Genomic DNA, 16,155 nt, shown 5'->3' with positions numbered 1-16,155 from the left:
GAGCTTACCACGCACCCCCCTGGTCTGACGCTGGGGTTCAAAGGGCAGATTATAAACTCCTAAAGGCAAGTAAGTCCACAGGGGCAGCTCAGCGAACACCCGTGCACTTGAACCGACGCGAGCACGGCTCCCTCCTGCCAGCACCTGAATCGCTACGGCACATCAAACACAAACACTGAGCTAGGCACGCGCGTGCACGTATGTATCGTTATTCAATTCTCCCATCCTCTCGGGGACGCAGTGACGTATAATATCAGCATTTTGCACAGGCGAAGACCGAGGCCTGAGAAGTCAACTGGCATAAATTGCCCCAGGCCACGTGGATGCTAATGGCAGGACTTCCTGACTCCAAGTCCGGTGCTCCTTCCACGCCACTCCAAACCGAGAACAACGCCGCCTGTCCAGAGGTGGTGGGAGCATAAGAAATGCTCGAGGGAGCTCCCATACTCCTCATGCACTCACCCAGACAGAATAAGCTTCTGAACCGATTCGCGGCCACACCCTTGACCCCTGACCTGTGACCCCTGAGCCCTCCCTCTCCCCAGCGCGTAGCTCCTCCCCTGCCACATCCCCCAACTCCCCACCCAGCCCAGTGGGACTGCACTTCTGGCCTCTAGCTCTGGGGTCCAGAGCCCTGGCTCCCTCCCCTCTCCCTGGAGATTTCAGGCTCTGCAGGGGGTCACGACAGCCTTAGGGTCCCAGAGACCCAGTGAAGGACAGCAAGGGTCAGGGAGTTCGCAAAGCAAACACGTCTGGATTCCCCACCCCTGATTCGGAATTAGCCAGTCTGGGGTGAGATCCAGGCTTCTGTATTATTATTATTATTTTTTTTTTTTTTAATTTCACACATGATTCTAAAGTTCAGCGAGAATTAGGACCAATTCTCTAGCCAACTGCCTGGGAGCTGGTCAGAAAGGCAGAGTCTCAGGTCCCATCCCAGACCTGAAGGATGGGAGCCTCCGGACCAAGCAGGTGCCTAAAGGTGGTAAAGTGCTTTCCCCAGTGTCCCCTCTTCTGGTCCTCAGTCAGGAAGGGTCTCATGCCCACCCGGGGAAACTGAGGCTGGAGCAGAGCCTCGACCTGACTGGCACCACCCCTTGCCCCTGCACAGCCCCTGCCCCACCAAAGGGCAGATCTCGCCTGAATCTCCACCATTACACTCGCAGGGCGGGCCCCTCTCTGTTGGGGACAGAGCGCAGGTCACAGAGCCCACCGGCCACCACACCTCAGTGAGGACGAGGACGGGCGGGCTCGGTGGGGGTGTGGCTGTTCTGCCAGGGGCAGAGGCCAGGGGTCTTCATCCAGGATCCCTACCCCCTCTCCAAACTCCCTGCTCTCCAGGGATGGCTACGGGGCCTTTGCCCTCTGCTGGGAAAGCTGGGCCCCTGGGGCCTGGGATGGAATGGAGGGGGTCCCAGTTGCCAGCACAGGGGTCGTCACAGCAGGGGGGTCCCCCCAGGCCCACAGCTCTGGGCACCCTTCCCTGCACCCCTGTAGGCCCACCTGCCTCACCCAGCACCCCTCGGCAGAAAGCCCGAGCACAGCACTGAGGAAACAGGAGGAGAGGGGGAGAGAGACAGAGAGACAGAGGGAGACAGAGGGAGGGGGAGAGAGAGGCCCCCTCTGTCCAGTGTGGCTCCTCAGTAGACCCAGAGCGCCCACTGCTACCCCACCCCCATCCTGGCACAGATGGGCCACGGAGAGTGAGGGAGGAGGCGGGGAGCCGGAGAGGGGCGCTGTGGGACCCCACACCCAGCTTTCTACCCTGGGCCCTCTCCCGCCACAGCCGCCCCTCCCGCCCCAGGGGGTCTCAGGCCAAATGGCAGACGCGGGAAGCCGGGAAGTCCTTCCCTCTTAGAGGAGGAACCGAGGACGGAAGGATGAGTGGGGACCCACCGGGATCGAGAGATGCCGGGCAGGCGGGCAGCGGGCAGCCAGCAGCGAGTGTCGGAGACTGCTGCGGGCAGCTGGACGCGACCGGCTGGATGGGCGTCCCTCCGTCCCTCTGTCCATCCAGGGCGGCTCCTCTCTGGGCGGTTCTGAGGCCGGGCGGGCGCTGTTAAAAAGCTTTTTATGTGTGTGTGTGTTAATCACATGATTGCCGTTCACCTGTATTTCGAACAAAGACAGCTCACTGTTTCAAGGCCCCGAACAAGAGTCTGGGCACAGGGAAGAGAAGGGAGGCGGGGGGAGGAGGGTTGGCAGCGCTGGGGGTGGCGTCGAGGAAAACTGGGGGGAGATTGTCCAAGGCCGGCAAGCGAGAGAAAGAGAAAACCCTTATCAAACTCCTAATTCACTGGGCTCCGAGGCCCCAGACACACTGGCCCAATTGTCTGGCTGGTTGTGTGTGCGAGCATGTGTGTGTGTGTGTGTGTGTGTGTGTGTGTGTGCGTGTGTGTGTTCCAATGTCCGCTCCCCCCACCCCCAACATGCCTTTGCCTCGTGTGACTACCTCATTGTGTCCCATTACCCACCCACCCCCACCCCCTTGGCCTTTCCCAAGCATGAGGCCTTGCCTAGACCCCCTTTGCAGCCCCACTCCAGACAAGACTCCCTTGGGGTGGGCCTCGGGCCTGGCCCAGCCACTGAGCTCAGAACTGCACGTGGCCGCCAGCATGGCCCGGGCTCTATCTGCCGCTCCCTCGACACCCACCCTCTGAGAAGAGAGAGGGGCTGTGGCCTTCGGGGGAGGGATCTAGGAAAGAGGAGAGGAACTTGGGTGATGGGCCGGAAAGTAAAAGGAGGAAGGTCACCCCACTGGGGAGGTGGCTGAGGACAGAAGTGGGCAGAGAGGTGGGAGAGGGAGGCAGGGCACCTCCCCACCCTTCGGGCGTGGGGTGGAGGGGTGGGGGACTAACCGGGGGCCGAGACACCCCCCCCAAACACACACCAAGAGAGCATGAACTCCAGCGTGGAGGGAGTTGGGGCCCAGGAAGTGGGGCCCCAGACGCCTTTCAGACCTACTTGGAGTGGACCCCCAGGCCAGCCCCCTGGCCAGCCTCCTGGGAACTTGAGTCCTGCCTCTGTACCTGAGCCAGCCCAGCCCTTACATGTGCTGGGTGTCTGGTGAGAAGGGCCCAGGGGTGGAGCAGGGGCCTCTGCACTGGGCAGGGGGTGGGGGTGGGGGGCCCAGCTGCCCTACCTCACCAGGTATGGGCCTGCATGCTCTCTCTCTTGCCATATGAGCTGAGGCAGAGGGCAGCCTAGGCGGGGGCGGGTGGCAGGTGAGGCAGGCTGAGAAGCCGCGTCTGGCCACCGTAGGCACTCTCCGTAAGACGTCTTAAAGGAAGCGACACAGGCCAGCCGAGTTCACACGTCGACCGAAAGTTCACCCGCGTTCTCACGCAGCCCCCATCCTTTGCCACCTGCCCATCCCACTGCCTGAGGTGGAGGCTGGGGGTCCCGGCTGGCAGAGGGTAAGGGGTCCTGCAAGCAACCGGTTCTGACCCTGCCCACCTACATCCCTTGGCTTTCCTGGCCTGACCACCCCCGTTCCTCTATCTCCCTAAGTCCAGGCCCCAAGACGGGCCTGGGACAGCAGCGCCTGGAGCTGGGGTGGGGGGGCCTGGCGGAGGAGCCCTGAGTGTTGGGGATGAAGGACAGCGCTGGAGGCTCCACCTTCTGCCCTTCCCTCCCTCCCCTCCCCCTCCCCCTCTCCCCCTCCTTCCTTCCCAGCCCTCCGCAGCAGCTCAGTGCTCAGTCAGTCTCAGGCTGTCCGGCCAGGGTGGTTGGTGGTGAGGATTCAGGCTCCGTCCTGACGAGGCCGCGGCCTGAGGCTCAGGGCCCCCCAGCCCCTCCCTCCCAGCCCACCAGCGTCACCCCCCAGCCCCGAGCTGGACCGCACACCTTGGGACACGGTTTTCCACTTCCTAAGGACGAGCCCCAGACTGGAGGAGAGGTCCGAGGAGGTGAGTGAGTGCACAGCCCGCTCCTCCGCTCCTGCCTTCCTGGGCCCGGGCCTGGGCCCCTGCGGGGTCGGGCTGGGTGGGGAGTGACTGACACCCGTATCTGCCCCCCACCCGGCTCCTCTAGACTCCATCGGGGGGCTGGCAGAAGGGAAGCCGGAAAGGTGAGAGAAAAGGTGGGAAATTCCAGGAGCCAGGATTAGAGCAGAATAAAGAGTCCGTTTTTCTTCCTTTCCATCAACAAACCTCCACCCAAAAGGAGGTTTAAAAAAACCCAAACCCACCCACACCAAGAGACGGTTGGGACCAGGTGGTGGGAAGGCGAGGAGGGCGGGCGCTAGGAGGCCGAGCCCGGGGCTGGCATGTGCGCGGGCCCCAGGGGCTCTAGCGGGTGCAGGGGGAGCAGGGCGGGCGCCACCTCGGGGCTGTGCCCGCGTCGCGTCTCGGGGCCGCCGTCGGGGCTGCGCGTCCCGCCGCTCCATCGCTCCCTCCTTCCCGTCCAGGTGGGCGTTGGACTCTTCGCCAGGACCCCGGCGGCGGGCCCCGGGGAGGCGGCCGAGGCGGCGGCGGCCGGGGGCGACATGGCGGAGGAGCAGGACCTGTCCGAGGTGGAGCTGAGCCCCGTGGGCTCCGAGGAGCCCCGCTGCCTGTCCCCAGGGAGCGCGCCCTCGCTGGGGCCCGACGGCGGCGGCGGCGGCGGCGGCGGCGGCGGCGGCGGCGGATCGGGCCTGCGAGCCAGCCCGGGGCCCGGCGAGCTGGGCAAGGTCAAGAAGGAGCAGCAGGACGGCGAGGCGGACGATGACAAGTTCCCCGTGTGCATCCGCGAGGCGGTCAGCCAGGTGCTGAGCGGCTACGACTGGACGCTGGTGCCCATGCCCGTGCGCGTCAACGGCGCCAGCAAGAGCAAACCGCACGTCAAGCGGCCCATGAACGCCTTCATGGTGTGGGCGCAGGCGGCGCGCAGGAAGCTGGCCGACCAGTACCCGCACCTGCACAACGCGGAGCTCAGCAAGACGCTGGGCAAGCTGTGGAGGTGAGCGCCCTCGACTCGCCTCCGGGGAGCTCCCGCGGGCCCCCTGGCTGCGGGTGGATTCAGGCTGGACGGGCACTGCCCGGGCCCCGCTCCCGGGGTGGGGGGTGGGGTGGGGGGGGGAGCCACCGCTTTGATGGGCCTGGAAGACCAGGTGTGGGCTTCGGGCCCGCCCTTCCCCCACGAGTACCCCCTTGGGGTGGCGCTGGCTTGGAACTCTTGCGGCCTAGGCACGGCTCCCCACCTGGGGCAGCGGGCTAGAGGGCGCCCCCTCGTGGCTGGAATTCTGTCGGGTGGAGGGCGAAGCGTCTGAGCTTCTTCCTGGGGGAGCGAAGGCCAGGGGGAGGGAAGGATCCCGCGCGGCCCACACCAAAGGCCTTCACTCATGGCTTTCCCGCAGGCACAGCACACTCAGCGGTGCCACGGCCACCAGTCCCAGTGGTCAGGGGGATGCCCGAGGAATGCTTGGGGAAAGAGCTGAAGGCCTGGCTGGAGAGGCAGGGAAACTGAGGCAGCCAGCTGGAGCATGAGGGGGCAGCTCAAGAAAACAAGGAATTCGGACAGGAGTCTTTGAAAGAGTGAGGGACGAAGAACCACCAAGGATCTGTCACTGCAGGATCCCGTCCCGTCCCAGCTACCTTCACGGTGCCTTCCTCATCCTCTCCTCCTTCAGGCTGGGGAGGGGAGGAAGGGGGGGGGCGCTCTTCATTCCCTAGGAAAGGGGACACACAGAAAGAAGTCTCCCCTCCCACCTTGTCCCAGAGCTGCCAGGCCTGCCTCTCCCTCCCTCCCTCCCCCCCTCCCTCTCCCAGTCCAGCCGCCATTTTCTTCTCCAGGGCCCCACCCAGCATTGAGTAACCTCCTACCCCTTCAGCCCCAGAGCTGGCGCTGAGAGCCCTACCCAGGAGGAAACCCTGGCCCTTTCCTACCCAGGGTCCCTCAGAGTCCCAGGTTCCCTGGGGCCAAACCTCTGGGGAAGAACATGCCCCCCAGGGAGGAAGTCGGGGCCCCCCTCAGCTCAGGTCACGGGCTCAGCCCGGCCCCTTGGGATATGTTGAGCAGGGCAGCAACCCCCGACCTCAGGCATCCTGGGCAGCTCAGAAAAAGAACAGGGGCTCCGGGAGGTACGAGCCCACAGAGGCCACCTGATTCCCCAGGACGCTGCCCGAGAGACAGGCCCACAAAGGCAAAGGGATCGCAAAGGCCGCGTCACAGCTGGTGGCAGAGCAGGGCCAAACCCAGGTCTCCTGATTCTTCATCTGGAGGTCTTCCCCCCACACTGTCCTTGGTGACAGTGGCGGGTTACCCCTTCACTCCAAGGTGTGGTCAGGAGTGAGGCGGACAGGCAGAGATGGGGAGGGCAGGAGCGAGGCGCACCCGAGTTTCAGAAAGTCTGGGCTTCTCAGGGGAGCCTGCCTCCCTCCTGCTGCTGCCGTCCCCATGCTGTCCCCAGCATCATGGAAGGGCCTAGAAGGCCAAAGGTTGAAGAGGGCCCCCAAGAGACCGAGAGGGATTCACATCCAGTCCCGTGGCCCTGTCCTTGGCCACGTGTTTGCTGATGGCCTGGTAGTCCTTCACCTCCCCGTCTCCGCCCTCGGCGCTCCGTTCATCCTGGGCAGGCAGGCCCTGGGCTTAGTGGCCAGCCTGCTGTGTGGACCCAGAGGCTCCAGCTCTGCCCAAGGTCCATCCGCACCCAGGTAGGGCTCAGCCCGGGGCCAGTTTGGTACAGAGAAGAGCAAATGAGAGCCAGAGAGCCAGAAGGGAGACAGGCAGGCAGACGGAGCAGGCCCTGGGGATTGTGAACAGCCCACGGCACCGGCCCAGTGATAGCATCAAAGCCAGGATAGACCCCCCCACGTCTCCCTCACCCCTTGCGAAGGATTTAAGACCGGACCTTCCATCGTCCCTGTCCCCGTTCCCCCAGACCAGAGCCCTGGGCTCGGTTTCTGGCCATCATCGATTGGCCTCCAGGGCCACGCTAGAGTTGGGCAATCGGGAAAGCAGACACTGTTTGCCCAGGACCCAGCCCCAGGGGGCAGGACGGTGGCTGGACTCTGACAAGGACCCAAGGCCATGCCCACGCCCAGCGGGCTACCAGGATCCCGGCGGGGGGGTCCTGAGAGGCATCTAAAGATGGGCTGGGCTGGGCTGGCCAGTCCCTCCAGGGGCTCCTCCTGAAAGCCCTCCCAGGATCACGACTCCCAGGCCATCAGGAAGGGGGATGGTTAGACAGAACTGGGAAACGGGGGCCCTACACCCGAAAACAGCAAGACATGCAGACTTGCTGCATGTGTGGGGTGCTGGAAGTAGGTTGGGGTCAGACACACCAGTGTCCAGGTCCTGGCTCCTAAGTGGCGACGTGAGCTCCGACAGTCGAGCTAACCTTCCGTGCGCGCCTGGGAAAGGCTTGTTAGATACCGATCGCGTGGTGACGGTTGTATATGGGTTGATTTGTCTGGAGAGAATAGAGTCAGGAGACTAGAAAGGGGGTCACAGGCTGGAGCCTCTCCTGACCCCCAAGCCCACAGGCCCCTTCCCTAACAGGAGAGCAGCAGTGAGTGCCCCACTTTGGGAGCCCCCCACCCATTGGCCGGGGTTTCCAGTTTTCCCGGGGTGGGGGGGAACCAGTCTACCCTCCATATCCTCTATTCCAAACTTTGAACACGTAGAAGACAGAGGCCGGGTGGCAAATGAGGATCGGGTTTGCAGTTAGAGCTGTGGGCACCGCTGGGGCCTGGGAGGGGGGCAATGCCCAGTGAGGCTGGTGTTGGGGTCAAGATTAGATTTGAGAGGGTTTGCAAGGTGGGGCCAGATGATGGGCCTGGGGTTAGGAGGGAGTGAATAGAATTGAGGTCAGTGTGAGGTTGGGGTTGGAGCCATCCGACAACCGCGTGGGGGTGGGGAGGACTGAAAGTGCGGATTCTGTCAAGGTGAGGGTACTGCTGGGACCCGGCATGGGAGGTGACAGTGAGCGCGGTACTGGAAGTTTCCCTCTCTTCTGGCCTGTGCCCCCGCTCCGTGCCCCCTGCCATTTTCTTGCTGAGTCACGCCCAGTTGCCAGCTACACAGAGGGCACAAGGAAGAGTTGGGTGGGACAGGAAGCTCAGGGTCCCCAGCCTTTCCGGAGCCTCCGAGCTGGGGTCTTGGGCCTGCTCTGCGCCCTCTAGTACCGCTGTCTCCCCGCCCCCAACACACACACCCCTTCGGGCCCGCCCCACCCACTCCGCAGGCCCAGCCTCCCAGGGGCCCGGCCTGGGGCTGCAGCCCACTCTCTGACCCCTGGGGCGCTGGCCTGGGGTCTCCATCCCATCACTCAGTCGGAGGGACCCTTGGCAAAAGCTGGGCTACGCTAGGCTGGGTGCGCTAGGCTGGGTGCCGGCAGCCTGGGGGGAGGGGGGCAGCCGGGGAAGCTAAGCCGCACAGGAATGCTGCCACCGGCTAGGAGGTGCCTGGTATGACCACCCCCTCCCATCCTGGGCAGGAGGGCTCGGCTTCTGCTGACTGGGGGAAGAGAGCACCCACTGCGGAGGGGGTGGGCAGCTGGAGAGGCCCTTTGGGCAGAGGGACAGAGCCGCGCCCACAAAGTCCCTCCTGTGTAGGACTCAGGAGTCCGTCCTTTCCCCTCCGCTCCCTCTGCAAGGTACCCTGTCCTGCCCTCCTCACCCTGGGGCATCGGAGCCTTAAACATCACCCCCTCCACCGTCCTCCAGCCCGGGCCCCGAGGCTGGAGCTGGGAGGGCAGGGGCACTGCCTTCAAGGCTTTCCTCCAAGCTTGGTCTCAGACTGGGGAGAGGGTCTGTTTGCCTCTGTCCCAGGGTCTGGGGAGAAAGTCTAGCTTCCTCTACCCTCTGTCACCCCCTGGACAAGGAGATAGGATCTCCCCCAGGATGCAGTGACCCCACAGAGGGAAGGGGGCTCACGTCCTGCCCCTCCAGCCGCACCACACTGGAATTCACAAAATGAGCACTCCAGAGTTGAGAGGGCCTACCCCCAGCACTGGCACGGCACCTGTTCCTCAAGGTGCCCACCCTCCCCGCCCCCAGGCCCAGTGCAGAGTGCTTCACGCACGCTACCTTGGCCAATCCCACACCCAGGGAGGTAGGCTTTATCATCCTCATTTGATAGGAAGAAACTGAGACTCAGAGAAGTGACAGGAAGAAACTAAGGCTCAGAGAAGTGATTTGTCCACGGTCACACGCTAGCAAGTAGCAGAGACTGGGCTCTTCCCCCGCACTCTGCTGCTTCTCGGCTCGCATACCTCCAGCTCCGGGGAGCTCACCCCCTAAGGAGGCCGCCAGTGTTCTACCGGCGGACAGCTTTGATGACGAGAAAGTTTTTTCCTTTCCTTGAACTGAGCGAAGCTCTGCGTCCCTCAGATGCTCTATTCCTACTGCTAACTCCATCATCGGGGGCTGCCAGAAACAGCAGCCTAATCCCGCTCTCACACCTCTCTCGCACCAAAGCTCCTGAGTTTAGGGACAGAGATCACAGCCTTCTGAGAAGCCTGTGGTTCCTTGGGCCTCACATCTTCCAGACTGTAAATCAAAGAACCGGGCCCTGCCCGCTGGGCTCCCCATCCAGGGACCTCATTTCTTCCAGGGCAGATACTCACTCTGGCCCCTCTGCTGTCTCCCCCAACTGTACTGCCCCAGGCTGCTGAACGAGAGTGACAAGCGCCCCTTCATTGAAGAAGCCGAGCGGCTCCGGATGCAGCACAAAAAGGACCACCCGGACTACAAGTACCAGCCCCGGAGGCGGAAGAATGGGAAGGCGGCCCAGGGGGAGTCAGAGTGTCCCGGCGGCGAGGCCGAGCAGGGTGGGGCCGCCGCCATCCAGGCCCATTACAAGAGCGCCCACCTGGACCACCGGCACCCCGGAGAGGGCTCCCCCATGTCAGACGGGAACCCTGAACACCCCTCAGGTGAGCGCTGGGCTGAGGATGAGCTTTGGGCGGGGACAGCCGGGGCGCTGGGGAGGGGCGAAGGCTGGCCGTCGTGAGACTCTGATGACCCACAACCGCCCTGGGCGCCGGGGAGGCTCGCGGCGCTGTGCCGTTCGTTCGTTGCCCCAGCTGGGGTGCAGGGGCCCAGAGGGACCTCAGTGGCAGCTGAGGCGCCAGAGGAAGTGGCTGGGCACGATGGCTCTGGCTAATGGAAGAGGGCGCTGCTGCGGAACCAAGAGGCCAGTTAAGGAGGCCGCGAAGGCGCAGGGGTGAGTTACAGCAGGGAAAGCAGAGACAGGATGCTTTTGAGGAGTGGGAGATCAGATGGAGGAGAGACCCCTGCCTCTTGCCCACCTCTCAGTCTGATGGGGGAGCCACGGCATGGGATGTTGAGATCGTGCCACGGAGGAACAGACATAGGGCCATCTTGTTTCATCTCCACTAGCGCAAGTAAGGCTGACATTAACTGAGCACCTGCTCGGGGTGTACCAGGCACCCTGCTGATTGCCATACTGAGTATTAACTCAGTCACTCCAAACTGTGATTAGGGCAGCCGCGCCGCCTGGGCTCAGAAGCCTGCGTGAGCACAGCTCTACCTTCAGAAGACACACCTGGCGTCCCCCTTTGTGCCCGGCCTGGGAGCAGACACCAGGGGCATCAACAAGAGAAGCCACCACGGTCCCTGGCGGTGGGAGTCCCCACAGTCCAGAGGGAGGGGCAGGGATGAAAACAAATGCATGAAGAAGACACAAGTGTGCGTGAAGCCAGAGCCTCCCAGAAGGAGGCCGCGTCTGAGCCGCTTGCCGTCATCTCTGTTTTACTGATAAGGCAGTAGGTCAGAGACAGTAGGCATTTCCCCAGAATCGCACAGTGACAGAGCCAGGATTCAAACCCAGGCGGTGTCTCAAAATCCAGAGCGCTTGGCCGGGGCACGACTTGGCATTGCCTCTGGTCTGAAGTGGTGGGAGAGGCGGGGAGAGACACAGAAATGCCCTCAAGGAGCCCCTGGCCTCGTAGACTGTGGACGTGTTCTCTCTCTGAGGGGATCCCCGGTCCTGCCATCTCTCCCCCACACACGTATACTTTACTTCAGAGACTCAGGGACACACACACACACACACACACACACACACACACACACATCAGAAGACCCCGGACCAGGTACAGAACCACCACCCCAGGCTCTAACTGTGGGCATGGGCTTTTTTTCTCCAAGGCCCAGCTCAGCTACCCCTCCTCAGTGAGACCTTCCCCAAGTCCCCAGGGCAGGTGGGGGGTGGGGGTGGCACCTTCCTCTAGTCTCCTGAGCCCTCTGCATACCCTGTAACTTCTGACGCTGCCCTCCACTACTGTGCGCGTCTCTGGATCTCCCCCAAGACTCTGAGCTTATGAAGAGAGGATCCACTTGATTTACGTTTGTATGCCCTGTGCCTGGCACGCTGCCCCCCCCCCCGCCCCCCGCCCTAAGCATCGGGTGAATGACAATGTGAGTGAGAAAATAGACATTGGAAGAGGGGTGGAGCAAGTCAGCTAGATATCTAAGTGTCCTCCTGATCCAGCAAGGAAAAGCTGCTGGAGGGCTGGGGGCAGCACAGCTGAGCAAGGAGTGGGGGGACAGAGCGTGGCTGGTGGGGCAGAGTCGGAGGGAAGGCTTCCTGGAGTGAGGGGCACTTGAGCTGGCTTTGGCAGGAGGGATGGGGCCGGAGGGGACACATGGCTGTTTGGGGGCCAGGGGTGGGGGTGGAGGGTGGGGGAGGGGGCCCAGGCAAGCTAGCAAAAGTGAAGCAGTCGAGAGCCATGAGGGCAGGAGAGGTCGGCACCAAGGAGAGCAGCTGGCAGAAGCCAGGCATGCGCAGAAGAGATCAGACAAGTGCAGACCAAGGGCCAGACCCGTCGGGGTCGACAGCGAAGGGGCAGGGGAGCAGGGCGGGGAGCCGACATCAGCCGGTATGAGGAAGAACTCCCCAACAGAGAGGGCTTTTCAAAATGCAGCAAGCCTCTCCAGGACATGGGTGACGGAGGGAGCCCCCGCTCTGGGCGGGAGGCAGGACACGCCCCTAAGAATGGGGAATTTCAGAGACAACTGGAGACCAGCCCTGGACCATTAAATAAGTGAAATGCCAACTCGGGCTGCCCAAACACGCAGAACCCACGAGGTCACGCAGTGATGGGTCCTCGGCCTCCTGGAGGCAGCTTTTCTGAAGGTGAGCCGTCAGGATCCAGAAGCCTCTGACCCGGCTTCCCGCTTGCTTTCTGTCTCCCTTCCCCCCCAGGCCAGAGCCATGGTCCACCTACCCCTCCGACCACCCCAAAGACAGAGCTGCAGTCGGGCAAGGCAGACCCCAAGCGGGATGGGCGCTCCATGGGGGAGGGCGGGAAGCCTCACATCGACTTCGGCAACGTGGACATCGGTGAGATCAGTCACGAGGTAATGTCCAACATGGAGACCTTTGATGTGGCCGAGTTGGACCAGTACCTGCCACCCAACGGGCACCCGGGCCACGTGGGCAGCTACTCGGCAGCCGGCTACGGGCTGGGCAGCGCCCTGGCTGTGGCCAGTGGACATTCCGCCTGGATCTCCAAGCCACCGGGTGTGGCTCTGCCCACGGTCTCGCCACCCGGTGTGGATGCCAAAGCCCAGGTGAAGACGGAGACCGCGGGGCCCCAGGGCCCCCCGCACTACACCGACCAGCCATCCACCTCGCAGATCGCCTACACCTCCCTCAGCCTGCCCCACTACGGCTCTGCCTTCCCCTCCATCTCCCGCCCCCAGTTTGACTACTCTGACCATCAGCCCTCAGGACCCTATTACGGCCATTCAGGCCAGGCCTCTGGCCTCTATTCGGCCTTCTCTTACATGGGGCCCTCGCAGCGGCCCCTCTACACGGCCATCTCTGACCCCAGCCCCTCAGGGCCCCAGTCCCACAGCCCCACGCACTGGGAGCAGCCAGTATACACGACGCTGTCCCGGCCTTAAAGGGGGCCCTGTCATCACCACCCTGCCCGGCCCCTCTGGGTAGCATGCCCCGTCCCCCAGCCTTTGTGCCCTGTTCCTCGCCCATCTCAGACCTGGTGGTGGGCCGTGGAGGAGGGTGCAGAGGCTGACAGCGGAGAGAAGGCTTTCTGTCTGGCTCACTGCCTTTGATGACCCCACCCCGTCCTATCCAGGCTCCAGCCCAGGCAAAGCCCCGGGCTCCTAGGCTGGGCAGAGGAGAAGGAGGTTGATTGTCGCCCCTAGACTGAACGATGAGGGGCCGCACCTTCCCACCCCCCACCCGTTCCCCCCCCCCCCCCGGAATGACCCTCATCCCAGGACCTGAGAAAGACCCACTCTCACCCTCCTCTGGGGGTGGGGGAGGCAGCCGGGGCTGGGCAGGAACCGGAGGCCTTGCCGTACCTTGTGCCCATGTTCGCGCTCTCGTGGAGAATGAGGGGTCTGACATAGCCCTTGCCACTGTGCCTAAGATCAAAGCCAGCCAGAGACCTGCATGATGCCTGCAGTGGGCTACCTCCGCCCCCGGGGAGGACAGCTTTGAAAGCCTGGGAGGGGAGGGGTCTCAGAGGGAGGTCTCCTTATCCCCTCAGCGCCCCCTCCCCTTCCGGACACAGGCAGGAGTTGATACAGAGGCCTCGAGATGCAATTCTGTGCCCACCAAACCCCCTTCTTCGTCTAACGGAGAAAGAGGCCCCCGTCCTTCTCTTCCTCCTCCGCCACAGCCTCCCAGACCTGGAGGCACAGCCCAGGTGAGGAGGCAGGGCCCCAGGCAAGGGTTCAGAGACAATTCACAGAGCCTTCCTCCCAGGCTCCCTGCCGCCTCGCCCCTCACCAGGCTCTGCGGTCCCTGCTCTGTCAGCCCCAACTCCTCAGGCTTCCCAGAGTGTTGTAGCTGCTCAGGCCCTGACCCTCAGCTCCGGGAGGAGACGCGGGGCCCGGCGCCCAGGTGGCTGGCTGGGAGCAGGCCGAGGACACTAAACTCCCGACATGTACATTCTGCCCTGGCCTTTTGCCCTGTGCTTCCCAGTGGTATCTGAATAAAGTATGTAGCTCTGTCTGCCCCCATCTTCCTGTTCTGCAGCCCCCACAGTCCACATGTAACTCATGACTGCCCCCTTTTATTTATCTCAGTAGCTCCCTCTCCCCTCGCCCCCGTCCTAGGTACTCCAGCCCCTATTAACTCTGCATTAAGCCTTCCACATAATAAAATTAAAGGTTCCGGTTACCTGCTTGGTGGGCCTGACCTGGCCTGTCTCTTGGTTTCTTATCCCTCAACTGGGCTCCCTCAAATGCTCTCTGGAAGTGGCCTAGGGGTGGAATTCAAAGGACAGATCACCCAAAGGACTCCTCTCTCCCCTGAGAAGGCGGAGGCCAGGCAGGGTATGGGGACGGCCGGCATCCCCGTGGGCTCAGCGTTGAGTTCGGGGTTGAGGCCTCAGCCGGGAGCTCTCCCCCAGCCCAGCTGTGCCCACGCTGCAGGTGGCTCATTTGCCGTCCAGCTGGAACTCAGCAAGAGCACCTTCCAAGGAGCCCCTCTTACTTGCCTGGCAGAGGGGGTGGGAATTTGAAAGAGGGGCGGGGGTCAAACCTGACATCTGGCTGCCTGCAGCCAGCAGGCCTGTCCTTTAGGATGTGTCGATGGGCCTTCGCTCACTGCGCCCCTCTCTGTGCCCCCTCTCCCCTAACACACACACACACACACACACACACACACACACACACACACACCTTGGTCCACTCCAGGATCAAGCCAAGTCTTCGTGGCAGCTGCCTGTGTCTGGGTATAAACCCGGGATGGCAGACACGCGACCTAATCCTCCAGGGCTCATCTCCCAAGAGCTCTCCCCTCGGTGCCATTCCAGACAGTTCTCAGGGACCAGGGAAACCTCTTTACCGCCACGCTCTACCGATGGGTGGCTCTGGCGGTCGGAAGTCTTCCTTAGACCCCGCGCGTAGCAACAGCCAACGGCTACCATGCACTGAGCGCTCCCTGGCCAAGTGCTCGGCCAAGTGGTTTCTGCCATTCAGGCCTAGGAGAGAGTGGACCCGCTCATTCTCCCTATTTTCCCCGTGGGCAGCTGCGAAACTAAGAGAGGTGGGTGCTGAGAAGGGCTGGTGCCAGAATCTGAAGCCAGGGGACTCTGGAGCTTGTGCTCTGAACCACTGTCACTTTCACCTGCCCATGGCTTGCGGGCCACACTTCTGCTTGTAACCTGGTGATATGTCTCTTGCTGCTGCAGGCCAGCATCCTCAGCCCCCTCATCTGTTTCTTCGATCTGTGGGCTCCAGCCCAAACTATACAGAAGCTATTCTCTGGGGTCTTCGTTTGTTATGTTGTGGACAAATGCAGGACTTTATGCTGATTTTTAATAGATTTCATCTTGTGGGATCCGACCATTTCCCCACCTCTATTAAGTCTTGGAATTCTGGGTCCAACTTATTAGCGCTCCTTCCGAGCTTTATGGATCTGCAGACTTGAATATCCTAAGTCACTAATTTAAAAAAAAAAGAAAAAAAAAAAAAGGTTGAAATGAACAGGGACAGGCCCGTATACACTACTGAAGATTCTCCATCATCGGTTCTATTATCTGCACTCTTAGGGGAAGACTGTCCGATCAATTTTGAATCTATTTAGAAGTACAAACTTCTCCATTGTAGCTGTATGCAGAGACTGGCCTGATGCCTCGTTAAAATCGAGATTCGCTCTATCCCACCAACCTACCAGACCAGTAACCTTTGAGAAAGGGAAATGTGGCTCATTTGGCGATATTCTTAGAAACCCTGACAGCTCCTGGATCTCCTCTTTATTAGCTATGTGTTTTCAAACATGCAACAACCTGTTCTAGAATTTTGTCAGGGATCAATCAGTACTAACCTTAGGTGCTCGCAGTTTCTACAACCCACCCTTTCCCCTCTATTGAAGAGCAGGTGGTTGGTCCATTTCCAGTCCGTTCACTGCTCCTGCTGTCAGTGGGGTTGTGGACACAGAGCCAGCAGGGCAGAGGGGAGGGGCCTCATCGAGATGAAACTGCCACCACCAGGACCCTGCCTCTCATGAGACAGAGATGGACCGGGAAGTCACTGGGGATACGGGAGGAGGGAAAGTGGCCCCAGAGAGGACAAAGGACCCTGGAGAAGTTGGAAGACCTGGCTTGTGCTCACCCCTTAGACCTAAGGTTCTGGATGAGCTTGGGCCTCAGCAAGGCAGTGGCCCCATGTGCATAGAGATGGGGCCACATGTTTCTGGCGAGGACTGAAGAGGCTATGCCCCAGCCTGGCCAGC

At 62.0% G+C, this 16,155-nt stretch overlaps 1 protein-coding gene across 1 annotated transcript; it reads left to right on the top strand.

Annotated features, from left to right (window-relative positions):
* Nucleotides 1-4,471: 4,471 nt before the first annotated feature.
* On the top strand, nucleotides 4,472-12,854 carry SOX10 (SRY-box transcription factor 10). Its single transcript, XM_047066874.1, has 3 exons — nucleotides 4,472-4,938; nucleotides 9,588-9,856; nucleotides 12,151-12,854. Exons 1-3 carry the CDS (start codon nucleotides 4,487-4,489, stop codon nucleotides 12,852-12,854), a joined length of 1,425 nt encoding a protein of 474 aa, XP_046922830.1. The 5' UTR covers nucleotides 4,472-4,486.
* Nucleotides 12,855-16,155: the final 3,301 nt, after the last annotated feature.

This window comes from Lynx rufus, unplaced genomic scaffold (genome assembly GCF_022079265.1).
Source record: "Lynx rufus isolate CCGP_SWC_20201006 ecotype Redwood Valley unplaced genomic scaffold, mLynRuf1.p SCAF_7, whole genome shotgun sequence".
Taxonomy (NCBI): Eukaryota; Metazoa; Chordata; class Mammalia; order Carnivora; family Felidae; genus Lynx; species Lynx rufus.
The sequence above is the reverse complement of the archived record's forward strand: the minus strand, read 5'-3'. Positions and strand labels throughout refer to the sequence as shown.

Bases quoted from the DNA above. Each gene is read 5' to 3' on its own strand.
- SOX10 (XM_047066874.1), top strand. From the start codon at position 4,487: ATGGCGGAGGAGCAGGACCTGTCCGAGGTGGAGCTGAGCCCCGTGGGC. The intron at 4,939-9,587 runs GTGAGCGCCCTC...GTACTGCCCCAG, and splicing joins ACGCTGGGCAAGCTGTGGAG to GCTGCTGAACGAGAGTGACA. The intron at 9,857-12,150 runs GTGAGCGCTGGG...CTTCCCCCCCAG, and splicing joins GAACCCTGAACACCCCTCAG to GCCAGAGCCATGGTCCACCT.